The sequence below is a fragment of the Lagopus leucura genome, unplaced genomic scaffold (assembly GCF_019238085.1).
Source record: "Lagopus leucura isolate 7727_CA_CO unplaced genomic scaffold, USGS_WTPT01 Super-Scaffold_100004, whole genome shotgun sequence".
Classification (NCBI taxonomy): Eukaryota; Metazoa; Chordata; class Aves; order Galliformes; family Phasianidae; genus Lagopus; species Lagopus leucura.
In genome coordinates, this window is record NW_024962264.1 from 19492754 (window position 1) to 19519711 (window position 26958).

Consider the following 26958-nt stretch of genomic DNA (forward strand, 5'->3'; position numbering starts at 1 on the left):
CCGGCGCTGCCGGGCGGGCTGCGGGCGGGCCGGGGCCGAGCCGCGCGATGACGGGCTCCGCAGCCCTGCCCCCGCCGCTGCGCGGCCGCCCGGCCCGGCGGGAGGCGGGGGGATTTCCAAGCGCCGGCGGCTCGCCGCTTCCTCTCCTTGTTTTGCTTTCGATCTGGACCTTTCGCAGCCGAGGCGGAGGGAGTAACTTTTAGTTTTGCTCCCGCGATTATTCAGCGCCTGTTTTCATTTCCATTTCGCGTCCCCTGGCAACGGCGGTAACCTTGAGGAATTATATAAGTGCCGCGAAGACGCGCTGGAAAGGTAAAAAGCGCCGATAGCGTTATTTATTTATTTTTCGTCGTATTTGGTTTTTTTGTTTGTTTTGTTTTGTTTCTCCCCTGAGATCGCCGCGGCGAGGTGCGGCTGAGGTGTGCGCGTCCCGCCGGTGCTGCGGGCAGAGCCCGGGCCCGCGAGCGGAGCGCAGCGACACGGAGGCCGCCGAGCTGCCGGTGCGCGGGCGCGTCTCGCTACGGGGACAAAGGAGCGGGCAGGGGAGCACCGAGCGCGGCCCCGCCGCCGGAGGAGGCCGCGGGCCCGGGCGGGGCGCTCGGCGCCTTGCGGGCCGCGCTCGGATCCCCGCGGCCGCGCGGCGCCCTCGGCCCAACACTTGTTGCCGCGAACGGCGTCGTGGGCGCGGCCCGGCCGGTGCGGGCCGAGGGGCTGCGGGAAGGCCCGCGGCGGGGGGCGCTGCCCGGCCCCTCCCGGCCGTTACACAAGCGGCGGCCGCGCCTCCCCCCCCACCCTCCGTCGCGGTGACGCCCAGCGGCGGGCGGCGCAACCGCCACGGCGGCCTCCACTCGGGCCGAGCCGCCGTCTGCTCCCCGGGATCTCCGGGCGGGCGGGCGGCGGGGTCAGGCGTGTGCCGCCTCGCCGCCGCCGGGCCCGAGCGGAGCTCACGGGCTCGGCTGGGGTCGCCGAGGCTGTGGTCCGGGCCGAGAGGCCGCGGGACCCGGGGCCGTTCCCCGGTGATCAGATGGCCTGTAAATATCCAGCGAGGAAACGGGGCTGCGGGAAGCGGGCGCTCGTCCTTTTAGTACGTGGTCGGAATGAGCTGCGGGCCGGTATCGGCAGCAGCTAACGGTGCTCCCCGTCCGATCCGATGGGAGTAGTGGCCTTTTGTTTATACGGGGCTCCATCGCTTTGCACCCGCTAGGCTCTTGTGCCCTGCTGGGAGGACGGCAGCGAGCGAAGGGCCGAGAGCCGGACATCTTCCCCGAAGAAAAAAGTTAGGAGCCGGAGTTTTGTTTGCGTGCAGTGAGGAGGGCCGGATTGCGGTGCCGTGTGAACGGCCGGGATCCGGGCTGCGGGGCTGAAGGACTGCCTCTCCCAGCCCGGGTCCCAGCGGCGTTCGGCTCCCTAACTCCCACTGAGGAAGCACCGAACGCGGCAGTGCGTTTCAGGCTGCGGTGTTTATACACTGAGCTCCCGTAAAGGGGTTGTATCGATTTCATTTTCAGCACTCAGAACGTTGCTCCTAGATGCTATACAACTGTCATACTGCGCTCAGGTCTTCTGGACAGCGATCTCTGAAACGCAGGAACTCTTGTAAAGCAAAACCTCTGTTTGAGATGAAATATTTAACGTTTAAAATTACAGTTACTAAATCTTATTAGATTTGCATGTAGTATCCTTTGATAGTACCAAAAAAAGAGAGTTGCAAGTAGCAACAAAATTTAAATTCACCCTGGTGTGGAAATGGTGACACAATTATAAAACTAGCACGAGTGGTCTGTGAGGCAGATGGTTTCTGTCTGAATCACAACCTTTCCGTGCCACTGGTCCCTTCTGAGGCTTCATTGTCCCATACTGGTAGCGTCTCTCAGAGGGATTGCTCCATGTGCCTCCAGCATGCTGTGGCTCCTTCTTGCTGACAAAACTCAGTGTGGTTAGCATGAGTGTGCAGTGAGCCCTTTGGCACAGTATTGCTGCACTGAGACCTGTGCCATGTGTTTGGCTAGTTGCAAGCACAGCCAGGTAACCTTGTGGAGGGGAGCTGGGCATTGCATCTAGGAGACAGAGGTGTTCGGGGTCATGTTGACGCGTGTATCTTGGTGGTATCTCTGTCAGAATATGGCAAGCCAGTCTCCTGGGAAAGGCTGCTAGTCAGTGACCATGCTACATAGAAAGGGGTAGCAGGGAGGTTTGAGAAGTAAAATAATGCTGTTAGATAGGGGGCTAAGGACCCAAATCTCCACTTTACCGAGGCCTACAATTGTGCGTGGTGTCAGAAAAGCAGGCGTAATGCGTTAGAGAGAATGATGCAGAAAAAGGCTGCTAAGATTCAAGAGGAACTGGAAATATATTTGGAATAGGAGGAGTCTGCATTAGAAAAATGGATTTATCTAAATAAATCCCTCGTGCCTTAAGCTGAAGTATACATTTATGTATGTGTAATATGCGTGTATAAAAATAAAAGTTTTAAACCAAAACTGTGGGGAAAGTCTGTAGGTGAAGAATGACAGGCTATAGGTGAAGAATGCAAAGTTTGCCATGAGATAACCTCTCACTGGAGGGGGCCATCCTTGTAGCATTAAAACTGCTGTTAATACATCTCCATGATACAGTACTTGGAGTATCAGAAACGGTGGAAGCTCAGATACTGTAGTGACAGAGACTGCAGCTGGCCTAGGGAGGATGGGGTAGTTTCTATGTGCATGAAGTGGGTGGTGGTTGTTAAGGACCGCCTGTGACAGGAAGTTGCACAGGATCTTGTGAATTGGTGCTCCAGGCCTAAATAGGAAGAGGATAGATTAAGGCCGCGTGGTTCAAGGTGTTGACTGGCTGTCATACATTGAGGTGGAGCAGAGAACCGTTGTTGCAGGAGCAGTAAAGCCAGGGGCTACTTTGGTGGTGTTAATTCTCCATAGTAAATCTTCATGAAAGAAGAAAAAATTTCATGAGTACAAGGGCGAGAGGCAGTCAAAAGTGTAAAATGCTTGCAGGTGGCATGTAATTCTTCAAAGGCAGTGTAACAAAGGCTCAAAGCAGTTGCATGGCATCTGCCAGAAATACAGAAAGAGCTGAAGAAGCTGGAAAGCAGAAGTAAAAAGACATCTTTCAGCAAGTTAAAGTCTTGTGCTCAGTGAGAAGGATGGAAAAGAATGTAAAATCTGTGTTAAACATAATAAGGTAGGCCAAACAGAGTCATGGAACAAGTTTCTAGAAGCATGAAAACAAACAATAAATCCTCTTTGAAGTGCATCAGAAGCAGGAAGCGTGCTGATGAATGATCCATGTGCAGAAGGAGTGCTCGAGGAAGATAAAGTTGCAACAGAAGACTGAAACAAGGTCTTTGAGTCATGTGCACTAGGAAGAGTTTTGGGAGATTCTTTTGTTGGAGGCTTTTTACTTTTTTTAAGGAGTAAGCGTGTTTGGGGTTTGCTCGCAAGTAATGTGACTGTATAAGGAGGTATCAGAACAAATTGCTGGAAATGAAGGATGAGGTGGAGGAGGTGATACTTAAAATGTGAAATTGCTACTGCATTCCCCAATGTGTGTCACTTGTTGCTTAGAGCTGGCCTTGGTGTTCCAGGAATAGAAGGTGACAAATTTCTTGTCAGTTGTTCAAGTTTTCTGCGGAGACGGGGAACTGTAGGGCAGTTGGTTCTGAGTTTGTTTGCCAGTAGTTAGTGAATGGGATTAGTGAACGGGAGGTATAAATGTGATATCTTGACAAAGAATAGGCCTGGCTTTTGTTGAGGAGACCTTGTGCGTCACCAGTCTTGTGGGGTTTGTAAAGGTGTTGTTGAGCTGTTGTTGCGGTCTCCTTGATACTGCCCTTCCCCGAGCAGGGCTGGGCTCAGCATGGGATCAGGTTGCTCTGGGCATGGCCATGGCCAGCCCTGCTGGATGGAAGGAGGGTGCTGGTTGTCCCTGCCGATCAGCGGGTGCAGGAGGGGCTGGGTGGTGGTGCAGCAAGTTTGCTCGTTGGATTCACCCGTTCCTCCCTGTAGTCAAACTCCAAAGGCCGAACTGTAAAGCCTGCAGAAGGATCTTGTTATGTTGAAAGCCCAGCTGTAAGGCTGCAAATAAAATTCAGTACATACCAATGAAATGTAATGCATATGGAAGGCAGTGTAATCTTAACTTTATACACAAAAGGAAAGCTTGAACTGACTGTTTTTACTAGGGAAAAGATCATAGGATGTAGGTAATCCTATGAAAAAACAAGCTCTGTGCCCTGCAGTGACTCAGGAAGCAGAAGGCAGGTTTGGAATTATTAGGAAGGAGTAAAACATGGAAAAGTAAGCATCATCATGCTACCATAAACCCCTATTGCTCCCCTCTCCTGAGCAGCATTAACAATTTCTGTTTCCCCGTCTCAGAAAGGGTGCAGTGAAACCAGCAGAGCTGCAGAGAAAGGCATTGAGGACCATCAGGTGGATAGAACAGCTTTTGTGAAAGTCTGGGCGCCTTGCCTTGGCCAGGAGATGGCTGAGGAGGATATGGGAATGTTCCTTGAAATCATCAGTGTAATGAGAAGAATGAACAGGCAGCGGGGAGCAGGTAAGCGCAGCCCACAGGAAACAATCGAGAGGCACTCAGTACAGGAGGAGGTGTTTGTGGGGCAGCCCATAAATGCGGTGCTCCCTGCCCCAGCGTGCTGTGGGTGCCAGGAGTTTAAGCAGGTTCACAAGCGATGAGGCAGCCTGTGGGAGAGAAACTTGCCGTGCAGCTTAGTCAAACTTGGAGCACTGAATATCCACAACCTACAGCAGGTACCGATCAAGAATTCTTTCTGAGAACTAACTGCAGGTAGAGATTTTCTCCATGAGGATAAGCATAAGCCTAAGAAGTGATCCGTTTGTAGGTTACCTAGAGAAGCGAGACTGTGCACTGACCTCTGCAGCATGAATCTTGTGCCTTAGCTTTTTGGGGAACTTCAGAAAAAAGAACATACGTTTCCAAGATGCCCCTGTTCAGCCTATGCTAGTTACACCTGGACTTGTTAACCGGACGCAGGCTAAATGCATCATGCATGCACCTAATGCTGCATAGGAGTGGTGTTCCAGCGAAATTCTTTGGGGGTTTCAAGGATTAGAATCTCCATTTGTGGACTTCCAGTGCAGGAATCTGTTTGTAGATACAGAAGGAGAACTAATCACAACGTTACTTGTTTTGTGGAACTCTTACTTATCTCTGTGATTTGTTAAAGATTGACCTTTTAGAACTCAGTTCTTCAAAGGCCTTCAGTAATTGTTATATTGAGGATATAAGCCATAAGGTAGTGTTTACAGAAGTTTTATTATAGCTTGTGCTGCTATAAACTGTGGTTAGTGTCAGATGTTTTGTTTTTTGAGATCACAACTTCGAAAGGAAAACAAAAATATCAGCAAACCAAAATGAGTGAGAAAAACAGATTTATTTCATTTCATATTCCTCATGTAAGAATAACTTTATGGGAAAAAATATTCAGTGTAGTTAAAGAGCTTCCTTCTTGTTTTCAGATACAGTGAATCATTAATTGAGAACATTATGAAGGTTCTTCCTTGCACTGACAAGGTGTGAGCTCTTGTATTAAGATTAAAATAGCCAGTAGGAAAAACTAGTATTGATTATAACTGTTATAAATTTAGCGTGTTGATAGTTAAGAGTTTAATGCCTCCATATTTATAGCTAACATATACAATTACCCTTTCTGTATATGGCATGATGAATGCATTGTGCAGCACACACGTCTTAATGATAGGCTGTAAAACACTTAACTCACTTTTGCAGTTACTGCTGGACATGTTTGCAACATATCAAGGTGTTAGAATGGAGCTGAGCTGTGGCAAAAGCACGTTGACATTTGTTGCAGTGGATGTTGTCTAACCATTTCTATAGAATCGTTTTCAGCAGTTTTTAAAGAGCAACATGCTTAGCATGGGTACAGCACAAAAGGAGGGTTTGCTTACAGCTTGTTGTAAGAAAGTTCTGCTTTCTGGTGTGTATGCAGGGATATCTGTGAGTTGAGGGGTCAGTGATTGCACAGAAGGCAAAATCTGTGCTGTGGTGTTTCTGTTGTTGGATGTGGCTTGACGGTATTACAGGTGGAGCTCTTACAGCATTGCCTAAGCAAGATAATGCCTTAATTGGTCCATAAGAGGAGGTAGGAGCAAGTTTAGGTCAGTATATGCATTTGATGTGTATGTAGAACATGTGTTTGGTGCATGATATGGGTTTTCTGTCCCCTTGGTGCACTGCTGCTCTTAATCTGTTTTGTTGAGTTGTGCAGATGTGCTTTAATTTAATTGAAAGATAAAACAAGTGGAAAGTACAGAACTATTGAATTAAATTCAGCGTGGCATATCAGTTTTTAAAAGCAAAATAAGTCAATTCTCTTGCCAAAAGCATTCCAAATTTGTAACAGCGTCTTACGAAACTTATCTAAAGAAAAAATAATTCCACAGTTGAAAAAAGGGGAAATACTTTAAAGCTGCTGAAATCTTTCCTGCAGGATTTGAAATCCACATGCTGTGATGTTAAAAACGTGAAAGCAAAACTTGAGCATAAAATTGAAACCAAATATAAACAAAAGTGAAACTGACTCCACTGGTTTTCATTTCCAAGTTGGCAAAAATGAAAGAATAAACACAGAGCGAGGAACCATGAGAGCTGGACTTCATAAAATTAAATTCCGCGTTGTTATTTACTTCATCTGTTAGTAAATTTGACTTCTACAGGACAACACTCTTTTAACTGATAAGAAGTAAGAGCTTTTCCCACTGGTTTTCCAGTTAATGCTTTTCCTATCTAGTTCTCCCTGTGATAACCCTGCGGTGCTCAATGTGGCCCTGTTCTTGTGGGGAAGTAATGTTTGGAAACATTGTAGTAATACTGGCATTGGGATGCCTGAGAAACCTGAATGTGCATCCTTCTCATGTGTAGAGACACATATTCAGGGACTGTATTGAACAAAGTGTTGATGGGGTATTGAGTAGCTGTATGAGTGCAAAATGAAGGACTTCAACTGCAGAGATTGAATTCTCACACACTTGGTGAGCGTTACGTTCGGGTGTATCAGGACTTAGTTCTTTGGATCCCAAACCTGTTCTGGAGATTTGGGATTCGTGAGGGAAGCTGCTGAATACTGGCTTTATTTAGCTTAATGTTGTTCATCTGGCTCAGAATAGCAATGAAGATGAATTCAGTGGTCTCACTCTAGCTCTGCAGTATTTTAGGAAGCCTCCAAGATAGAAATAGCTGCAGATCAGGAATTGGGGCTGTCTCATTGCTGTTAGTCTGATTGACACAAATGTTAGAGGAAGAACATATTTTGTAAGCAATCCCTTTAACCATTCATATCTCAACATGAATGAGTAAAGAAGTTCCTGTATGTGCCATGGTGGTGGAAAGAGTAGCATTTCTGTACCAAATAGGATTACAACATACTGTTTCAGCACGTGTCTTTACTAAGCCTTTATTATTTAGTACTCTTGAAATGGAGTCCTTTAAGTTTGCATACAAGAGAGGGACGTTTCTCTCTTAAATTCACCAGTGTCTGCCAGTATCTCTAGAATAACTAACTCGATTTAAGTTATTTTTTGTGCTCACACATCTGCTTCTTTCACGGTGCTATTTTTGTAAGCATAAATAAGTGCATGTGACAGACATGTTTCCAGCTTGCTGTGCGGATGATTCAGAGTATCCCTGCCCCTAAGTCTGTGCCTTCTGTGGTCTGTCCTTAAAGCAAGAGTGCTAAGTAAGTGGCAGAAGTGTGTTTTACTAATCCAAAATAGCGTATATTTCTCTTTAATAATTGAACCCTCTTAGCCAGAAGTTTGGGAGTCATCCCTTCTGTTGGAAGCGAGGGATAAACTGCTTTCACAAGAGGGCTGGCTTTGGTGCTCGGTGAGAAGTTAGGCAGGAATGGTTTCTGACTTCTCTCGGTTCTGGATGCTGTGCTGGCAATTAGAAGTCTGGGTAGCAAGAAGGTGTGAGTTAGCTATTAACTTTAGTGGTAGAGGCTGCCTTTGCCCAGACAATAAAGCGAAAGCTTTAAGCAAATATTAAATCGTACTTTAGTGTAGTGTGCAAATAGTTTTTGCTGTGTGTTGCAGAACAGTATGTTACACAAACAAGGCTAGATGTGGGAAACGAGTCAAATCTGAGCAAGGTGGATTACATCAGGTTCAGGTCATGGCCAGTAAATGTGAAACCTCTTCCTTGATCGCATTTCTTGGCGTTAGCTGTCTGAAATAATTTTTCTGCCTCTCTGAGCGCCTTTAAAACATAACCATCTTTTCTGGAGACTTGCCCGATCCTCACAAGCTACCAGTGTGGGAACACTGAGATTAAGGACTTCTGGTTTACAACGGCTGCTTTTCTTACTTGTGGTGTCCTATAAAGCCCTGACTGTGTTATTTAGTCAGAGGAGCGACAGGACAGGGGAGGAAGACTGCAGGCCTTGAAAAAGATTTTTACAGTGTATAATCCCCATCTTTTAGGTACTTGCATGTATGATTTGGTGTTGTTTTCGTAAAGACCAGTGTAGGAAATGTGCGCCCCGCAGATGTTTTAGGGATGTTTCCTGTAAGCCTACTCACAGGGCACTGAGTCTAACAGAGCCAGGGAGGGACTTTAAAAAATGCTGCTGAGCTGCATTAGTATGATAAAAGAAGCGATTCTTGATAATTGTTTGAGCCTTAACAGCCTTATATTTTCATCAGCCTGGAAAATTCCTTATGAATCAGCTGTCAAATGCTGAGTTTTCCTGACAGATTTAAGAATGTGCAGGGTTTGGCTGCAGCAGAGCCACATCAGCTATTATGTGTGGGTGTTCGAGAGTGAATTCGTGTGTGAGCAGTTAATTCCAGATTAGAATTGATTTATTTGGGGATAACTGCTCCCCGATGCAAGGAATTAATTGTTGCCTGACAACCATGCCTGTGATTTTTCCTGTTGTAAACAAGCCTTTTCTAAACTTGTCTGAGTGAAGGACTGATCTACTACTGAAAAAATGACCACTTGGTCTTCTGGCAGCTTTTGGGGGAAAAATCCTGACATATCCCAGGTGCTGAAAGCAAATCTTGAGCAATCACCAGGCATAAAACAAAGCTTAAGGAGTAAATAAATCAGGTAGAATTTGTGGCTGTATTTCAGACTTCTAGAGAATTGTATGTAATCACATGCCATTGGCTACCGTTTGTGTGGACATGCTGTCATCCTGACCACGTCTGAAGTTGGCATCTCCATCCTGAGTCAGGGTGAGACCTGGGAAACAAAAGAAAGAAAAGAAGGAAACAAAGTATTCCTTTAAAGTGAAACAGTGGCTTTGCATGCCTACCAGACTTGGGGACATTTGTGGGTGTACGAATAATAGATGATCTTGATGGCACAGATACTGCAGGGGTGATCTTTAAAAATCTATTTGTTAGAAGCCTGGGCCAAGTTCCCCGCTGATGGAAGTCACTGTGTTGCCAAAGAAGTGGATGGGCTCAGCAGCACATATTCATATCTTAAGTTGTGTTTGTATTCAGCATAATAGCCAGTAAAATAGAAACCTTGTTGTAGGTGCTGAGAAGCTGAAGCATTGTTTCATAGCAGCTCAGTGCAGAAGCACAAGTCAGATGCCTGGTTCTGTTGTGTTAAGATATCTCTGCTTTTCTTTGGTGCAGTTCTAGTCTGCAAATCCAAGGGCTACCTTTAACAGTGCCTGAGATCACTACAAAACAACAACTCATGTCTTTGCTGCTGAGGGAAAATAAGCCTTGCATGGAAACCAAAGGAAGGAGTCTGTTTTGATGTGTAATGTCTGAATCCCAGCCAGGACATGTTAACACCCTTTGGGTGGAACAGAAATGCTATAGGGCTGATGAAATACACTCTATACAGTATGAATTCCCATTGTACATTTTCCTGGGCTTGTTTGTCTTGCAGTGTATAATGCTGATTTCAGTACGTGTTTGAGGTATTTCTTTCGTTCCATTTCTTTTTCTTCTGTAAGGAATGGCGGGGAGCTTTTCCACCCTCCAGCCCTTGAGGACAGAAGACTTTTTTTTCCTTCCACCTGTCTGTATCTTCCTTGCCTGCAGCAGTAGCACAAGAGGGGAATGCTAGATAACCCCCTCTTCTCCATCCACTCACACCACACTACAGCCCGAGGTGAGCACCAACAGCCCCTGCTGAGCAGGACCTTTGGAAGTTGAGTAGCTGTTGCTGGCACTATCCCACAGCTTTCCAGCCAAATCTTGTCGTGGCCTGTGGTTTGGGACCTGTGGTAAGCAGGTGAATTTTTCTCTGTGGTTGCCTTTGGTTGCCCTTAGTAATGGCCAGGCCAGACCAGGCCATGTGTACCAGTAGTGTGTTGACCTGTGCCTTACCAGCCTGCCTGCTCTTTAATTGTTGGCTTTCCAGCCTGTCTTGATGGAGTCTCCTCCTTCCTGCAGGCACCTGAGCAAGTGAGATACAACCTTCCTTGGCTCTTGTGAGATGTTTTTCTTGGTGACGCTCAGGAAGGACATAGCAAGCTCACACAGACCTTGTCTGCTGCTGCCGCCAAAGCATTGCTAAAGAGCAGGAACAGTACTGGTTTTGCAGCAGTATGGATCAAGAATTATGGCCAACGGGTGTGGAGCAGTGAGTAGGCTTTAAATGGAAGAGAGCACAAGGCAGAGTTGGAATGTTTGCATTGTCCCTGTTTAGTAGAGTCAGTGTTTGTAGGGAGCAGAAGAAAGAGACACCATTAATGCATGACAAGAAAAGACCAGAGAGGGTACCTGTTTTTCTGTCTATCATGAATTTATTCATGAGTCTAGGAAGTCTTTTCTAGAGTTTCCTGTTCTTTCTTGCCTTGTATCTCCATTTTACAACTCCAAGAGCTTCAGGGTTTGGAACTCTTAACCCATGCTCCTATGAGAACGAATATGCGCACTTTTCCTCACTTACTAATGTTACTTTAATTAAGTGTTTTGCTGTAGGTTCCAATAAAGATAACGTGTATTTGCATAATTTGGGGTTGTCAGAAAGCAGGCATGTTAATTCTGCATTGGCAGCATCAGCAGTAAGGTTTCCTTTTTGCTTTTGGAAGACATGAAATACACCCAAGTGGAGGTCTCTTGTAGGATGCAGTTCGACGCAGTTCAGATGTCTGAATTCAGTTACGTGTATTTCAACTTAAATCTTGTTTATGTTTCTGAAGTACCTCTGGCCAGGTCACATGAACAGGTTTTCTTACCCAGGGAAATATCTCTGAATAGGGTGACTTCCAAGCTAGGTTTGCTCAGAGTCTGTACACACAAAATGCTGTGTGAAGGCAGAGTCCAAGTTGTGACCAAGGGACAGAATTTTGCTTATAAGTGCTGGTCGTCAGAATAAGATCATGTTTCTTTGTATCCCTGAACAGTCTTGGCACATGGACAAATACAGAACCCAGTTCCCTGAATCCTAAAATTAGTGTATGGTCTCATTTCAGCATGTGTTTGGTCACACAGAGTGATTGATGCTTTTCTGATGTGCACCAGCGTTAGGAAGCAAAGGGAATGCTTTAAAAGATTATCAGCAAAGCTGATACCAGATTATTATTATTATTATTATTTTAAATATTGTCAATTCTCTGCTCACAGAGGAAAGAGAAATAGATCCCATGCAATACTATGCACAAGTCCTCTAGGGAACAGATGTTTTTTCATACCTCTGGGGAAAGGCTGTGACCTATGTCGCAAATACATCTCAAGTGCCTTACCTCACCTTGTCTTCTCACAACTGTACTTCCATATCCAGATTTTTACTGTGTTATGGGAAAAGAAAGGTTGCTTTCTCCGTTTTTGTTTATTTATTTATTCATTCATATATTTATTTTGCTTCCATAGAGATAAGTTCAAAAACTATACTTGTTGTAGGCACAGAGCAATCTGTAGTCTGGGGATAACGTTTGTGATTTCTCAGCTATCCAGATGCTGTCAGACAGAGCAAAACGGAAGGGAATAAAACATCTCGTGCTGTTCAGACTTACTACATGCTCTGCTGTTGCTTTCACTTTCTTTCTACAACTACCATAATTCTGTGAGGAGCTCTTCATTCTCAAAGGTTATGCTTTCTATATGTCAGTAGTGTCATTTCCTTGTTATCTAGTATCAAGGAAATTATTTGTGTGTCTTAGAATATAGTAGGAAGGGCTACAAGGTGTTTGTAGAGCGTTGCCAGTGAAAATATTTAAAGCTGTGAGGATAGATAGAATGTAACCCAACTGTCATTTATAGCTTTTCTAATATTTCTTAAAAGGGAAATATCTCTTGAGAATAACTAATACTTTACAAATATCTTTTCAAAAACAAACAAGTGCTATAGGTTTCCTTCTAAAGAGTCTTGCATAAAGAATGTTGGGAAAACACATCTTAGGAAGAAGTATGGAGCTGAAATTCAATAGAACATTATGTCTTGAGGAAGCTGTAGTGACAGCTACTTGCTCAATGCTCTTTGTATCACTGCTCATAAGAGCACTTACACCTGTGCTTCGGTTTTGTACACTGTTGTGTCTCTTTTCCTTCAGCTGTCTTTCTTGAGAGGTTGGCTTGTATGCTTGACCCTGCTTACAGTTCCCATGTAGAAATTTTCCAGTGCGATGTGTTGTAGTAGAAGCTGTGTTGCTGGCTGGCCTCCTCCAGGTTTCTGTGTTCGTAGGTGGGTTGTGCTGTCCAGACTGCAGCAACTTGCCCTGTCTTTCTTCCATAACTCTTTCTGTCATAACACTCTCTGTGTTGGATCTCTCTTGTTGGATCTGCGGGATTCAGACAATTTATGGCTTATCAGAGAGGAGGTTCCATTGTGTTTTCATAGTATCTAATTGCAAAAAGAAGTCAGACCTGTCTGCAGAACTAGCACAAACCTTCAAAAGTGGTCAAACTACTATTATTATACTACTGCAATATTAGTGCTATAGTGCTGTTGTAAAGTGCTACTGTACTGTTATTATTCTCCACAGGCTTACGTCACTGAGTGAAGGGTAATGGCTGTTCTGAAATAATGTCAGTCAGTATGTTCCAGCTCCCACAGCTAAGTCAACAGCCCCTGACTGTGGCTCTCTTTAAGAAAGATGTCGTTGATGAAAATGCTGCAAGAAAAGGGAAAGTATATTAACAGAGCTATCAAGCTTAATATGTTTCTAAGATGTATAGTTACAAATTGTGGTTCTTGTTGATGTGCTTTCTTGTTAAGAATGTCAAATGTTGACAAAGTGAATTCCCAGTAGGCAGGCCTACTTTCGTGTCTGAATGAGTTCTCCTTTTCTTGTAGGATAGAAAAATGTTTTCCAGGGTCCCATCTGCATTAGCAGTTGATTGTGTTTCTTGGCTTTTATTTCTCCCTTTCCCCCACCACAGGACAATTATAAACCAGAAGAAAAAACAGACAGAAATTATTCTCAGTGTCATGCCAGAAAGCTTGACTTCAGCATGGTTCTCTGGAAGTGCTGAGTATTTTCCTGAGCCCTCCCTAGAGAGGTGCTAGAGGTCAGTACAGCCCAAATTTGAAGCTGTGGTCTGAAAGCACAGTGTCCTCATTAGCAATTTTGGATTCTGGGGATGTCACCTGTCCTCTCCAGATGCTCTCATGCTGGAGTGCACTTCCCTTTCTGCTGGATGGGAGCATTGGTTGAGCTTCAGCCTATTGAACAAACCTGACAGAAAGAGGTGTTCTTGCAACCCTGGTATTTTCCTCATCGTGTTCACAAAGCCATCTGGGTGAGAAAAAGCTTGGCTCATGATGAGATTGAGATGGAGCTGAAGGCAGTCTCAGAGCACAAAATACGTGCACCTACATGTAGCTGTGACTTCAGGAGTGTAAGTCTGAAGGGGAAGTGCACTGTGAAGGTTGATGGGCAGTGGGCCGTAGGTGCAGAGGCACTCCTGGTGTTGCAGGCCTGCTTCACACTCTAAATGTTAATGTTTCATTCTCCTTAAAAGGATTCATTGTTTCACTTTTTCCTTTCTTATGGGTAAACACCAGAGAGAAGTGGGAGTGAGAGGCCTTGATGCGCCCTGTGTTTTGTATGGCTCACCCTCATTTCTGGCTTTGTATTTGCTTCATAATTAACATACTCTAATGTAGAGCGAAGATGACAATGTTTAGTGATGGCTAGTGAAACTCAGCATGCTTTTGCTGTCTGTTAAAGGGAATTGTAGAGATCTTTAAAAACTCGAGCAACAATTGACGGCAGAAGGTGATTGTGCCACCACTCGTGGAGGGTTGGATTTCAAGCTGACAGTGAATGCAACAACAAAAATAGTGCAGAAAGGAGCCATCATCATGAGACTCCCAGGTGCACCAGCTAACCCTGCCTCTAAACTGTGTCACACATCCTGGAAGGCAGTGGTGAAATACAGAGGTTGCTTTTTGAGGCATTGCAGAATTGTAGTCTTACTATACAAGCAAAGCACATGTATGACAGCCCTGGAGGGAAGATGAGGCACCTTCATTTCACACAGGCAATTGCTAGATAGAGCTGACTGGTTATTTTCATTGCAGAGATGTTGTTGACGTACGGCTGCCAAAAAACCACTGCATTTTAGCATCATTATGGTCTGTGCTGTCCCAAGGCAGAAGGGTCTGGGAGTGCGTTCTGAAAACGTCAGGCTTTATTTTCTTCAGCTCGTGGTCATTGAAGAGCACAGGGTATGTTTTGATGAATGCACACATGCTGCGTTTGCCCTTCTGTGAAATACAGCTCCCCAGAAGATGCCTACAACTCCCTCCAGCTGGACATCACCACTGGTTATTTTTAGCTGGCTTTCGTTTTACTTTCAGATAAACAGATCTTGGAAGCCACTCCTCCCTTCTCACAAGCCAAACTGCTCTTCTGCTTAGCGCTGAGGAATTTGAAAAGGTGCAGGTGATGGATGTGAAGGTGTGTGCTACTGGCTGTGGATTATGTGCCGGTTCCAGAGGGCTCCAGGCACTGGGAAGGAGATGAGCATCTGCAGGGAACAGCTGGTAGGGCCCCTGGGGACGTGAGAGGGATGAGATAAATGTCTCTACCTTGTCTCTGAGCAAGGCCTCCTTCCTTGTAGCAGTGGTGTCAGCAGTTTCTTCCCTCCTGAAAAGCATCACTTTTTCACAAAGGCAGCTTTTATTTTTTTCACCCCGAAATGGAATTTGCTGCTGCTACCTTAGAGGTTACTTCCTTGCTTTTTGTGTAACTACTTCATTCAGATAGGCTTGACATTTGTCTTAGAGGCTTGTTAGCCGCAACACAGGATGTATCCTGTGCACACATTTACAAATTGAAATCTGAAGTGATATGTAGTGTTTCCTTGACTTGTCTCGGAGTGTATATATATTGGAAAAGTCCTAAGAAGAAAAGCTTATAAGATGCTAGTCACATCTGCATGCTTCTTCCTTGACAGCTAAATAGAAATGCACTCGCACTTTAGCGCGGTCATTTGCATTTTTCAACTCTGACCCTAGCCTGATAGGGGAGAAGTGGCACTGAGTGTTCCACACAGGATAGTTGGTACTAGAAGGGTTTCTGGGGCCTGGTTGCATCTGCTTTGTAAAAAAGTGCTTGCACTTCTTGCATATTTGAAGAGGGAATAGTGCATTTTAGCTACATTGACAGTTGGGCTAGATGATCTTAGTGGTATTTTGCAACCTTAATGATTCTGTGTTTCTGTGTCACTGTCACTCAGAAAAGAACTTTGCTCCTGCACAGACTGGGGCTCCAGGATTGTCTGCTTTCTTATAAGTAAAGTGAACTTGAAAGTGAGCTGAGCAATGGCAAGCATTTTCTAAGCTATTTTAGACCTTTTTGGTCCCTGGAAACATATCAGCGCCTTATTGTTGCGCTCAGGTTTTAATTCCTTGTTAGTTTCAGGAAATACATGTCCTCAGAGCAATGAGAGGAAACTTTGAACATTTTTCTTCCTCTTGTGCTGGGTGTGGGCTTGGTGCTGCCTGATTGTTAGTCTGTCTGTTGCCCGTAATCCCATAGGAAAAAAGAACAAACACATTTACATTTGTGTCATTGCTGTGTGCTTTCAGATGTGTTGCCTAGTCCTTTTGTTTTTCTCTTTTTTTTTTTTTAAAAAAGATCAAAGGTGACAAGAATAGCAGAGCAGAGAAGTTAAGAATGATGCAGAGAATGCAGTTGTGAAGAACAAAGGAGAGAGGAAGGAGCTGAGCCTGGTGTAGTGGGGGAGAGAAGAAGCAGCCCAAATGCAAGTACTTGAATGTGGAAATGATTGATTGCAGGCTGGTTAGAAGGAGTTTTATGCAGCGCTTTAATCTGCATCTAGTGCTGCTTGGCACTTTGCGATAGGTTAATGTTTTTAAAATTATTTGTCCTAGCTTCAAGACTTTGGACTCTTCTGTCAATAATTCACCATTCTAAATGGGGAAGTGCATCAGGGTCACGTGTGCTTGTATGTGTTTGTGTGAGAGAGAGAGACAAAGAAGACGGTTGGAGCCTTAGCTGAGTAACATAACATGTCCTGGTATGTCCCCCCCTGGAGGGGGCTGCAGAGTGTTCCCTTCCTAGCTAAGCACTATTGAAACGTAGTTTAAGAAAAAATCAGTGGCTGAGTCAATCAGATAAATCTGGAGGGAAGGGATCGTAGTGCACAACCAGAGCCAAGCCGTCTAATGAAGTACTGTGATGAAAAATACAGCTTTTGCTATCTTAATCAAGTCTGTGCAACAGAAGCAGCCATTTGAAAACACTCTAGTTAGTAGATATATAATTATGGCTAGTGCAGAGATGTTTCCTGTGTGGCTTTGTTTGCTGGTTTTGTTGTTTTCTCTTGCTGGCAAAAAGTGTATTCAGCAAATGCAGCATAGGCCAATGGAAGAGATCTCTGCAGGAGGACAACTGATTTTCTTTGTGGTATCCTGCCTGTGTCATTTGAAGAGCTGTTGCCATTGGCATGTGTCTTTAGGTGACGGGTTTACTAACATAGATGTATCACTTTCTGCTGTGGAGAAAGTCTTATCATCTCAGTTGCTCTTATGGGAGTCTCCTACGCAGATCCCAAGCCAGTATTATGATTGTTAAGTGCCTGCAAATTGCTAATAAGTAGGTCTGTGTGTATTTTGTGCTGAGTGCTGCCAGGAAAACAAGTAACATTGTCCCTTGTTCCCTTCAGCTCCTTCCAGCGCAGGTAACAATGCCTGTCGAAAGAATGCGGATGCGCCCGTGGCTGGAAGAACAAATAAATTCTAACACAATACCAGGGCTGAAATGGCTAAATAAGGTAAGGGGTGTGTTTGTGCAAGCACGCCTGCACGTGTGTGTGAATGAGGTCCTTCATAGCAGTGTAAATTCGTGTTCTTAGTCTTGAAAGGGGCCACGCTGAATGCTTCCTGCTGAACCTGTTCTTCTGGCCTTACGTTCCAGATCTGAAGCTCTTTGCATTTGCCTGTTAGATTTGTGACTTGTTTATAAGCATTTTCCTCCTCTGACCCTTTGTTGGTGGAAAAAAAATGTAGACTCTGTTAAGTTTTTTAGCTGGAACAAATTGCTTACCAAATAGTGTCAGAGGGATTTTGAACAAAATGCTCATCTGAGATGTAATGTTATGTTCTGCATTAACCTCTGAGTTGAAGTGATGATCTCTTTCAGACTTGTATGAAATCTCTGATACTTCTTAAAGCAGTGAATCTGAGAAAAAAATCAGGTAATTTTTCCTATACCAGACCCAACTTACTATTCCTTATCCAGAATTCATAGTGAGAGTGCTAGAAATTTTGTAAGCACATCAGAATCCAGTTGCATTTTTTTAATTGATTCAGTATAACAGTGTATTTGAGACTTTGAGCTGTAATAAACCCGGAATTATGCAATGCAGAAGAGTTATTCACCATGCTGAAAGGAATTGCGCAGTTTTAGCAACAAAAACCACTTTATTATCAAAATGAATACAGTGGAAATGCTATAAAGTAGGTGCAGAAGTATGGGAGCTGCCATCCTGTTTAAGGCTCTAGTCCAGTTAGTCTAGTATTCTCTCCATGGTAGTTGTTGTGGCACTCAAATGTTCAGTTTTAAGACTGGAGAATGACAGCTAAGACTGATATTTTTTTATTTCAGTTTACTAAGTTAAAAATACTTGTAACTACACAATTAACAACAGTCCTGTCAACTTCAGTTTGCAAAGTTTGTTTCTCAGGAACACCTGCATTAGTTACTGTCATATGCTGTGGCTGGGTAAATAAATATTTATTTATCCATTCCCAAGTTAGCTGCCCTGTGCATTTGAGTAGGTCCTTATTCTTGCATTATGGGGTCATAGTTGAAGAGGAGGAAGAGAACAGATTTTACTGTTGTCTTCATAATTTAAATACCACATTCAGAATTCTTCTTTTCTGTCCCTACTTCTGTCAGGTCTTTCCTACTGATAGTCCATCTCTGCTGTCCTTTCTTGAATGTTTCTGTCATTTATCATTTATAATCATTTATCTGTGCTTAGCTGCAGGAAAAGTATTTCAGATTTTAGCATCTTAAGTGTTTAGCGTCTTACTGCTGTTGTCTGTAGGTTATGTTCATGTAACCTTTCTCTGTACTCTGGGAATGTACTTGTTGCATTGCCTCCAACATGCACTTGCTCTGCAGTATGAAAACACTGCTCCTGTACTAAGGGATTAGTGGCTAAATGGCCTGCACTGACCTTTATTAGATTGCGATTCTCCACTTCTACATTCACATCCGGCATCATCTTGAGCTGCTTTTCATTGAATCATGAAATCACTGAGGTTGGAAAAGACCTCCAAGATGATCCAGTCCAACTGTCCGCCTACCACCAATATTTCTCCTCCAAACTGCGTCCCATAGTACAACATGTAACCATTTCTTGAACACCTCCGGGGATGGTGATTCCACCACCTCCCTGGGCAGCCCGCTCCAGCACCTGACCACTCTTTTGGAGAAGCATTTCTGAAGATACTGAACAAGACAGGTCCCAATAGCGACTCCTGGGGAACACTGCTCCTGGCTAGTTGCCAGCTGGATTGATCTCCATTCAGCACTACTCTCTGGGCACAGCCACACAGCCAGTTCTTTACCCAGATCAACAAGCTAATAGCACTTCTGAGTGTTTCTGTTTAAAAATGCTTAGAAATTAATTCCAGCGATGAATCATTAATCCAAAAATACTTATATTTTTACTGTAAATCCTGACCATAAACAAAGCTATTCATGGAATCTTTGATAAAATGTCGTATCTGTTGAAGCATGTTATGTATGCACAGAATTGACTTTGGAAATTGTAGGACTTCAGAATTTGTGTATTTTAATTAAAGGTTAGGAAAATATGGTTCTCATTAAAGAAAAGAAGATGGGGCAGATTAGCAAGAGAATGACGTGTATGTGTGCACAAGTTTTAAGGAAGTAAGATTTAAATATTGAAGAAGTGAATATCAATCTAAGTTTGTCATTGGCTGTCTTTTCTTGGGGAATTGAGAGCAATTAAGCCTTTCAGTTAACAGTGATAAGTCAGGTAACAGCCGATGTACGACTTTCCTTTCCCTACTCTCAGTCAGTCACACTACACCTCCTGCTTTGCTCTGCACTGCATTGTTGATGTTTTTTTTTTTCCTCCAGATTACACTCCCTCCTCTAAAGGGCTTGAATAATAAATACTTATCTTCCTCCTCAGTGAAAACATTTTCCTGCTGAACAGCAGAAGGGAGGAAGGGAATTTCTTTACCATCCCAGGGAGACAAAACTGGAAGGCATGAGAGAAGTTGCATAGTTCAGCAGAGGGCAGAGGTGATGTGAGGAGGAGGATAATGTGAGGTCAGCATCCCTCATGGGTCTGGAAAAGGAAATTGGAGTGGAAACATGCAAAGTAGCTGTAACAGGAGCTGAAAAGCAACCCGTTGCTTTGATGGTTGCTTGGAGTATTACCATCCAAACAGAGGTCACTATTTAAAATTTGCCTTATGGCTTCCTAACTGTCTGATCTCATGCTCATTCACCTGCTTGGAGCATTCTGCAGTTAGAGTTTCAAGTTTTCAATACTATTTTCCTCTTCGTGCTTATTTCTAAGAATGTGATACCTCTTTCCCTTTTGATATCCCCATTGGATAGTGGTAGCAGTTATGCAGCAGCAGTTTTGTGGGTTGTGCTTTTGACTCTGATGAGCCTAATTTTATGCACAAACACAGGCCTCCTACAGAAATGCCTGGTGATGAAGTGCTGTGCAAAATAGTACTTTATTTTCCAAGTCTAAGAAAAAGCAGTGATGACCCTTTCATATTAGAATGAATTCATATTATTAACGAAGAAGGAATGAAGAAGGATATGAGAAAATGTTTGATAATGAGTGAAATGAAAAAATAGTATTTAAATAGGGAGAATCTAGGTAAACTAGAGCAGAACAACCATTTATTCTGTGGAACTTTTAGCCACTTGAGATTGTTACAATCAGCAGTATTGAGGGATTTCAGAGAAGGTTAGATATTTACATAGTTGATGAGAAAATGTTTCTGGACATAAAATTAAGTATATTTTGAAGTGATGATACAGGTAGATTACATATATATTTTTTATTGATACTACAACTTCTTGTAAGTCCTTGTGCTTCAGGACATGGTATTAGGAAGGATTTTCTGTAATGAGCACTTAGACTGCTATTGGGAAAGTCTTTGCACCTTCCTTTGAAGCAGCGAGTACTGTTGGCAGTGACATGGTGCTACATCTATAGTCTTGTTCAGTATGCAAGTTCCTAAATAAGTTTTGGAACTTTCAGGCAGCATATGAAGTCAGTGGTATAACCTCTGTAGCACTGTGTAGCATCATTCAAACTTCTTCCCATCACCAAATGTGAGATGACTTTTTAGACTGGTCATTTCTTACAATTCTTGTTGGTAATTTTTCTTTTTGTTGTTAATGGACTTCTTTTTTTTTTTTTTTTTTTCCTTCCCCATACTGATTGTCATCTTTAGGACAGATAAGACAATAGAGCTTATTCTACCTCCAGTGAATACAGTAGTGGTGTGGACTGCAGGGCAATGGGATCGAAGCTTCCATTATACCTCTTCTACTTGGGAGAGAGGGGAGCACCTCTGTAGGGTGATTTAACTATATACAAGGGAAAGAGTAAGATGGCAAAGGGCATATGAGATGAATAACAAGAATGCATGAAAAGGATTATAGAATCACCAAGGTTGGAAAAGACCTACAAGATCATCCAGTCCAACCATCCACCTGTCACCAATAGTTCTCACTACACCATATCTCTCAACATGATATCTAAAAGTCCCTTGAAGACCTTCAGGATTGGTGAATCCACCACCCCCCTGGGCAGCCCATTCCAGTGCCTGACCACTCTTTCAGAGAAGGAGTATTTCCTAACAGTGAGTGGGTTTATGAGAATTTGAAGGAGAACAGAGATCATGTTAAATCTGCATTTACTAAATTAAGGAAAAGATTAAGAGAAGCAAGAGAGAAAAATGCAATTCTGAACAAGTGAATATAAATGAAAGGATTAAAAAAAAAAAAGAGGTGAAAGTTGTCAAAAAATACATGCTCAAGAAAGCAAAGATCATAGAAAAAGGAAGACAAGTAAACCTAACTTTGACATCAGTTAAATATTAACTAGACAGACAAGGAGGAAGTGCTATTGCTAGGGGAAGGGCAAAGGATTCTTCTCCCTGACCTTACACAGTGCAGTTGCTTAAACGAGGGCTGCCTGTCTACAGTTGTTTGCAGTTAATGAAGGGAAATAGGCATTTTTGGGGTGTAATTGAGTTGGTGAGTTGAGGTAAATTGTCCCCTGAAAATGCCTTTCTCTTCACTGGTTGTGAAGGGAATTTAAACCTGCAGAGGTTGCACTTAAGTGCAATATGTCGGTGTTTGAAGCCAGGTTAAGGTGCCTCTTCTGCAAGAGGAGGATTTTGTTTGTGGAACATAAACTTTTTGCATGGCTTTGCAGAAATGAGCATGAAGTGTTCTTATGCTGTGTTATATGACACAAAAGCACATCTGGCCCATGAAATCATCCATCTGGCCCAGTGTCCTATCTGTGATGATGGCATGGGCCTAAATGCTAATGGAAAGAGTATTTGAAACATGTCAGGAGGGATTTAATTGTTTCTGTTCCTGTGCTGTTCAAGTGCTGAAAGCTGTTGAGCTTCCAGAGTTGGAGCTGCATCCAAATTCACTATCCTTAACAGCCACCACAGTACATTCTCCCACAGGTTTTTCTTCAGATCTGTCATCCTTAGTAGGGACTTAGTACTGTCTTCCATGAGTTTTTTCTGTTCTCTTTGTGAGTCAGTATAAACTTCCACTATATAAGACATGCCCTGGTTTAACTCTGTGCTTTGTAAACAAAGGACAAACAAGCCTTCTTTTGATTGCTTTAAATCTGCTTCTCTTTGATCAAATTTTCTAAACTAAAAAGTTGAACTGCCTTTAAACCCATCCCTGCACATGGGTGTTCCAATTTTCTTTTTTTTCTGTCCCCACTGCAGAGATGTCTTGTTTTGATATATGCCCTGTTTGCCTGGCCGGTACATTTTAAATGTCCTTTTCTTTCATCGTGTTAGTGTTTTTCTCACTGAATTCTAAATCCCTTGAATTATCTCTTATGGTTCTTATGGTTGTTTATTTTTATATCTGATTTTTCTAATCATGAGAGTGTCAGTGCTGCCAAAACTAGCCTTCGTTTGAATGTTTAGAAATGTTTAGCATTGCATGTTTTATCCATGTGTCAGCTTGGAAAGCTGCCAGCCTCAGAGTCTGTGAAGGGGCATCTGAGTATCTTGTGTACTTGGGACTGTATGGACTGTATTCTGCTTTCACTGACGCCAGAGGATGTTTTCCTATTGAGCCCAGTGACAGCAGCACTGTGTTAGAAGAAAGCAAAACACTCGCAGATGCTGGAACTGCATTTTTAAATAAGTGACTTAAAATCATCAGAAAATCCATCAAGTCGATCAACATTGGCATTTCCTGTTTGTTTTCCCTTCCAGGAGAAGAAGATTTTTCAAATTCCCTGGATGCATGCTGCAAGACATGGGTGGGATGTTGAAAAAGATGCTCCCTTATTTAGAAACTGGGCAATTCACACAGGTATTGGAACTCTCTTTTTGCAGGACAGATTTTTCACTTGGTTTTCCTTTTAAATCTATATTTTCCTTCTTTCATGTCTTTGTTTTTACTAACACAGAGAGTGAATTGAAGTTTCCAGATATGTGGGAGGTTAAATGCTTTTTTCAAGGTCTGCAGTAATCTCCAGCTTTATTGAATGGCTGTAACTCATTTGCATTGAGAAGCACAGTAAAACTTAATTGATTTAAATGTTAACAAGATAGGGTTCAAAATCATTTGGAGTAGAGCATGCTCAGCACTTTGTAGACTTGGTCTCTTGTGCTTTTTATATGCTTCTATGGATTTGAGCCAGACTTAATAAAGGTAAATGCTGCGCAGGCTTTTCCATGTTGTTGTAAAGTTACATCTGATCTGCAGTGCTCTAGGTCTTTCTTGGGCAGAAGCTGTTAATCGTGTTCTGGAAACATGCATGAAAATCAGATCACAACATTCACTTTCTCTTGCAACCTCACCTGTTGTTCAAATGCTTGTCTTGACAACCAAAGGCCAATACCTTGAAGTTCACCTATGCTGTTACTAGTTTATCTTAGGTTTTCAGTTACGCATCATGTATGCTTAACCCTCTTCTCTTGCTTAGGAAAATACCAGTCAGGAGTAGATAAACCCGACCCAAAGACATGGAAGGCAAACTTCCGGTGTGCTATGAACTCTCTGCCTGATATAGAAGAAGTGAAGGACAAAAGTATAAAGAAAGGAAACAATGCCTTCAGGGTGTACCGGATGCTGCCATTATCTGAAAGACCTTCCAAAAAAGGTAGAGGAGAGAGCTTGTGAGTGTGAAGTTGGTGGTGTTGGCTGCATTGTTACCACGGGGCCTGCATAGTGTGCCAGTTTTACTTCTCCTGCTGTAAAGTCAGACTTTTTCATCCAGCTGTTCCCTGGAATTTAGGAACGTCTCTGTGAAAAATGGGCTGTATTCAATTAAGGGAACCAGCTGCTAGATCAACGAGATAGGGTACTGGGCTGCTAGAATGGTGATAGTTCTGTTAAAGCCAACAGAGCTGTATTCAGATGCTGATTGCAGGTACCATGCTTGTTTGAATTTTGGGGCTGCCAAGTAACTGCTGCCAAATGGCTGAAGTTTCATTTGAGGCAGTGATACAGCATAAACAGCTGAAGATTTGCAGAGTTATGAATGCCCTTAGCTTGAATCGGGAATAATCTTTCCTGCAGGAGGTGTCAATATCAGTGCTGAACTAAAATATGGGTTGAGGAAGCTGAGAATACCACAGAGGAGCACCCCTATGTATTTAATATCTGTGGCACTGGTTTCAAAATCAGTCTGTGTGAGGTGTCCTACTGAATGAAAGCAGCACAAAGCCATATCTGCTTGTTTCCTATCTCTCATGAGATAAATGGGCCTGCTTCAGTCCAGGAGAGTGACTGGGACATATTAGAGATTGATACATTTCATACAGTAAAGCTCATTCAGAATATGGTAGCAGACATTTTGCCATCTTTTTGCAAGCAAGGATAGAAATAAACTCGCACTCTTTTCATCTGAGTAGGGAGAGTATGTTCTTAAGTGTAGCTGTGGCCTGCACTAAAAATCTGTTTTTGTGGGACATAGGAACTAAACTCAGCTGCCACTTGGAACTGGGAGTATAAATTCAGCACCTGGGTTTTCTATACAAGGAGCAAACTCACAAGTTTGGCATCCTGGGGAAACACTTTATTAAGCCATAGAGGCACTTTTTTCGGTAGGTAACCTAGGCAATGAAAAAAGCAGGAAGAAGGCTGTGCTCTTTTCCTGCACAGCATGGTAGTGGTGAAGTGGGAAACTGTTTAAATTCCCTGGATTTAGTTTAGGTGGTGGGTCTCCTACATGCCAGGAGAAGACCTAAACTCCAGGTCAGTCTAAGGAATATTTGGTTTCTTGTTGAACAGAAATGCAAGCATTTTTTTAGCTTTGTTGTGCGCTTATGGAGTAGAAAATGGGCTTCCTCATTCCTCTGATATCTTCTAGTGCCTAGATGTATTAGTTGAAAAGATAACCTAGCATCCAAATGTTGTACCTCTGCATGATGTTCCTCTAAAATCAAATTTGGTATAGCTCAATTTGCTGTTTTTTAAAATTGTGGTGTATAAAGCTCATCTTAATTTTAAGATGTGAATGGAAATGAATAACTTGGGCATTTTGGGGGCAGAATCATAGTATGAAAAGAAGATCAATCTGGAAAAAGTAGAATATTTGCTTTGAAACTGTTTCCTATCTCTCATCTGTGCTGTGTTTTGTACATGCAGGCATATATTCATAAACCATAATCTGACCCATTGTGGCAGATTCCTCTCACAGCTTTAAGAACCAGAACAGTTCAGAACGAAAACAGAGATTCTGGAGATCTGTGTCATAGCAGAAGAAGATTCCACAGCAAATCCAGCTACTATATAACTGACATCTTTTGGCCCCTGTATATCTTCTCATTTGTCCTTTCTACATGACGTGCAGCTAAATTTATGTATGAGTGAGGGCAAAAGAATTTGTCTGCAAACATTTTTAATTCTAAGCCCTATCTTGTAGTAGAGATGGGAGGAATTCCTGGGACACGTCTGTGCAAAGAGTGGGTAGAGCAGAGCTTTCATCAGCAACTCTGAGCTTCCACGTTAGGGTCTCCTCAAGACGGAGCAGGGGCAGCAATGCTGAGGTCTTACAAGGCACAGGAGATTTGGTGAGGGCCGTATACTCTAGGTTTTCTTCTGAATTCTCCAATCCAACATGAGTGCATAAATCACTTTGACATAAATTATAATCTATATTCCCCTCCCTATGTTGCAACTATTTACAAAAATGTGTGTTGAAATTTCCTGTGATCTCTTTTCACACGTTAAATAAAAGAACAATCTCCCTTTTCTTGTTACTGTGTACAGTGAGGATGTCTCGCGTGTGACAAGATATGTATTTGGATTCTTTTTCTTTGAGAATTTTCCTCCTCATCTAACAGTCCCTGGTTCTTTGTCACTCTTTCATATTTTTCACCTTGCTTTTTTTGACTGAGATTGCTTTTTGTGGTCCTTCAAAAATGAAACTCGAAACCCTGTGCTCAAGGTGAATTTTGACTGCCCAATATTTAAAATGGGTTTGAAACTAAGCAAAAGGAGTTCTCCTTTTGCTAGGAGGTGCTGCTATTTTGATCACATTTGCCTTCATTTTCTTAGTGAATGTAGAAGCTGTGGAGGACGATTGATGTTATGGAGGGCTTTAAGAAATCTTCCTTTTGTTCTTGCAGGAAAAAAAACGAAGTCTGAGAAGGATGACAAGTTCAAACAAATTAAGGTAAGAAGTAGCTGTTTGGTAGTTTGAAAGCCTGTGAAAATAGTCTATTGCCATTGTTTTTTTTAAGTAGTCCCAGTAGCATCTTATGGTGGATATTTGCAAATCTCCCATGGTTTTGGTTTGGTTAAGTAGCTGCAGTTACTTTGGTGTAGCTTTGTTTTCTTTTAAAATGTGAAGAGCCGCGGCTGACGTCATCAGTTGACACAGCCCTTGTGTGTTGCAATGCCTGGAGGATGGAAAACTGGCAGCTTTGGCAATATGTTTGCCATTTGTCTGTGTAAGTAGAAATACAGTAATTATGGAAGCAGTGCTTGAGAACAATAGAAGTACCTTTTGAAGCAATTAGGTTTTTTTTGTGCAGAAGGCATTGGAAATTCATTTTTGTTCAGGAAAGGGGGAGAAGTCTGTCAGAGCCTTGTGTTCTGCTTGTGCTTTGTAAGACAGAAGAAAGTTGTAAAGCTCATCAGCCAGCATGGGACTTTTTCTTGTTGAGAACATGGACGCAAACTCACATTTACTTTCCCTGCAAAACATGGTATTTCCTATCATCTGCAGTTACACTGATGCCCCTCTGAGGTGGTCAGTGTAATATAGTAGCAGGATTTGGTCC

At 43.0% G+C, this 26958-nt stretch overlaps 1 protein-coding gene across 6 annotated transcripts in view; it reads left to right on the top strand.

Annotated features, from left to right (window-relative positions):
* Positions 1-78: 78 nt before the first annotated feature.
* IRF2 (interferon regulatory factor 2) overlaps positions 79-26958 on the top strand; it is a 40798-nt gene continuing 13918 nt past the window's right edge. Inside the window, exons 1-8 of one of the 6 annotated variants that reach the window (XM_042870949.1) lie at positions 79-312; positions 14497-14643; positions 14776-14875; positions 16058-16184; positions 17109-17216; positions 22936-23035; positions 23652-23828; positions 26302-26348. In XM_042870949.1, the coding sequence (XP_042726883.1) occupies positions 17130-17216; positions 22936-23035; positions 23652-23828; positions 26302-26348 (411 nt within the window). In that variant the 5' untranslated portion in view covers positions 79-312; positions 14497-14643; positions 14776-14875; positions 16058-16184; positions 17109-17129. Of the gene's footprint in view, positions 313-4670; positions 4770-14496; positions 14644-14775; positions 14876-14896; positions 14962-16057; positions 16185-17108; positions 17217-22935; positions 23036-23651; positions 23829-26301; positions 26349-26958 lie in introns of those variants that run through there. The other 5 variants (XM_042870948.1, XM_042870950.1, XM_042870947.1 and 2 more) reach the window with 5 other exon arrangements.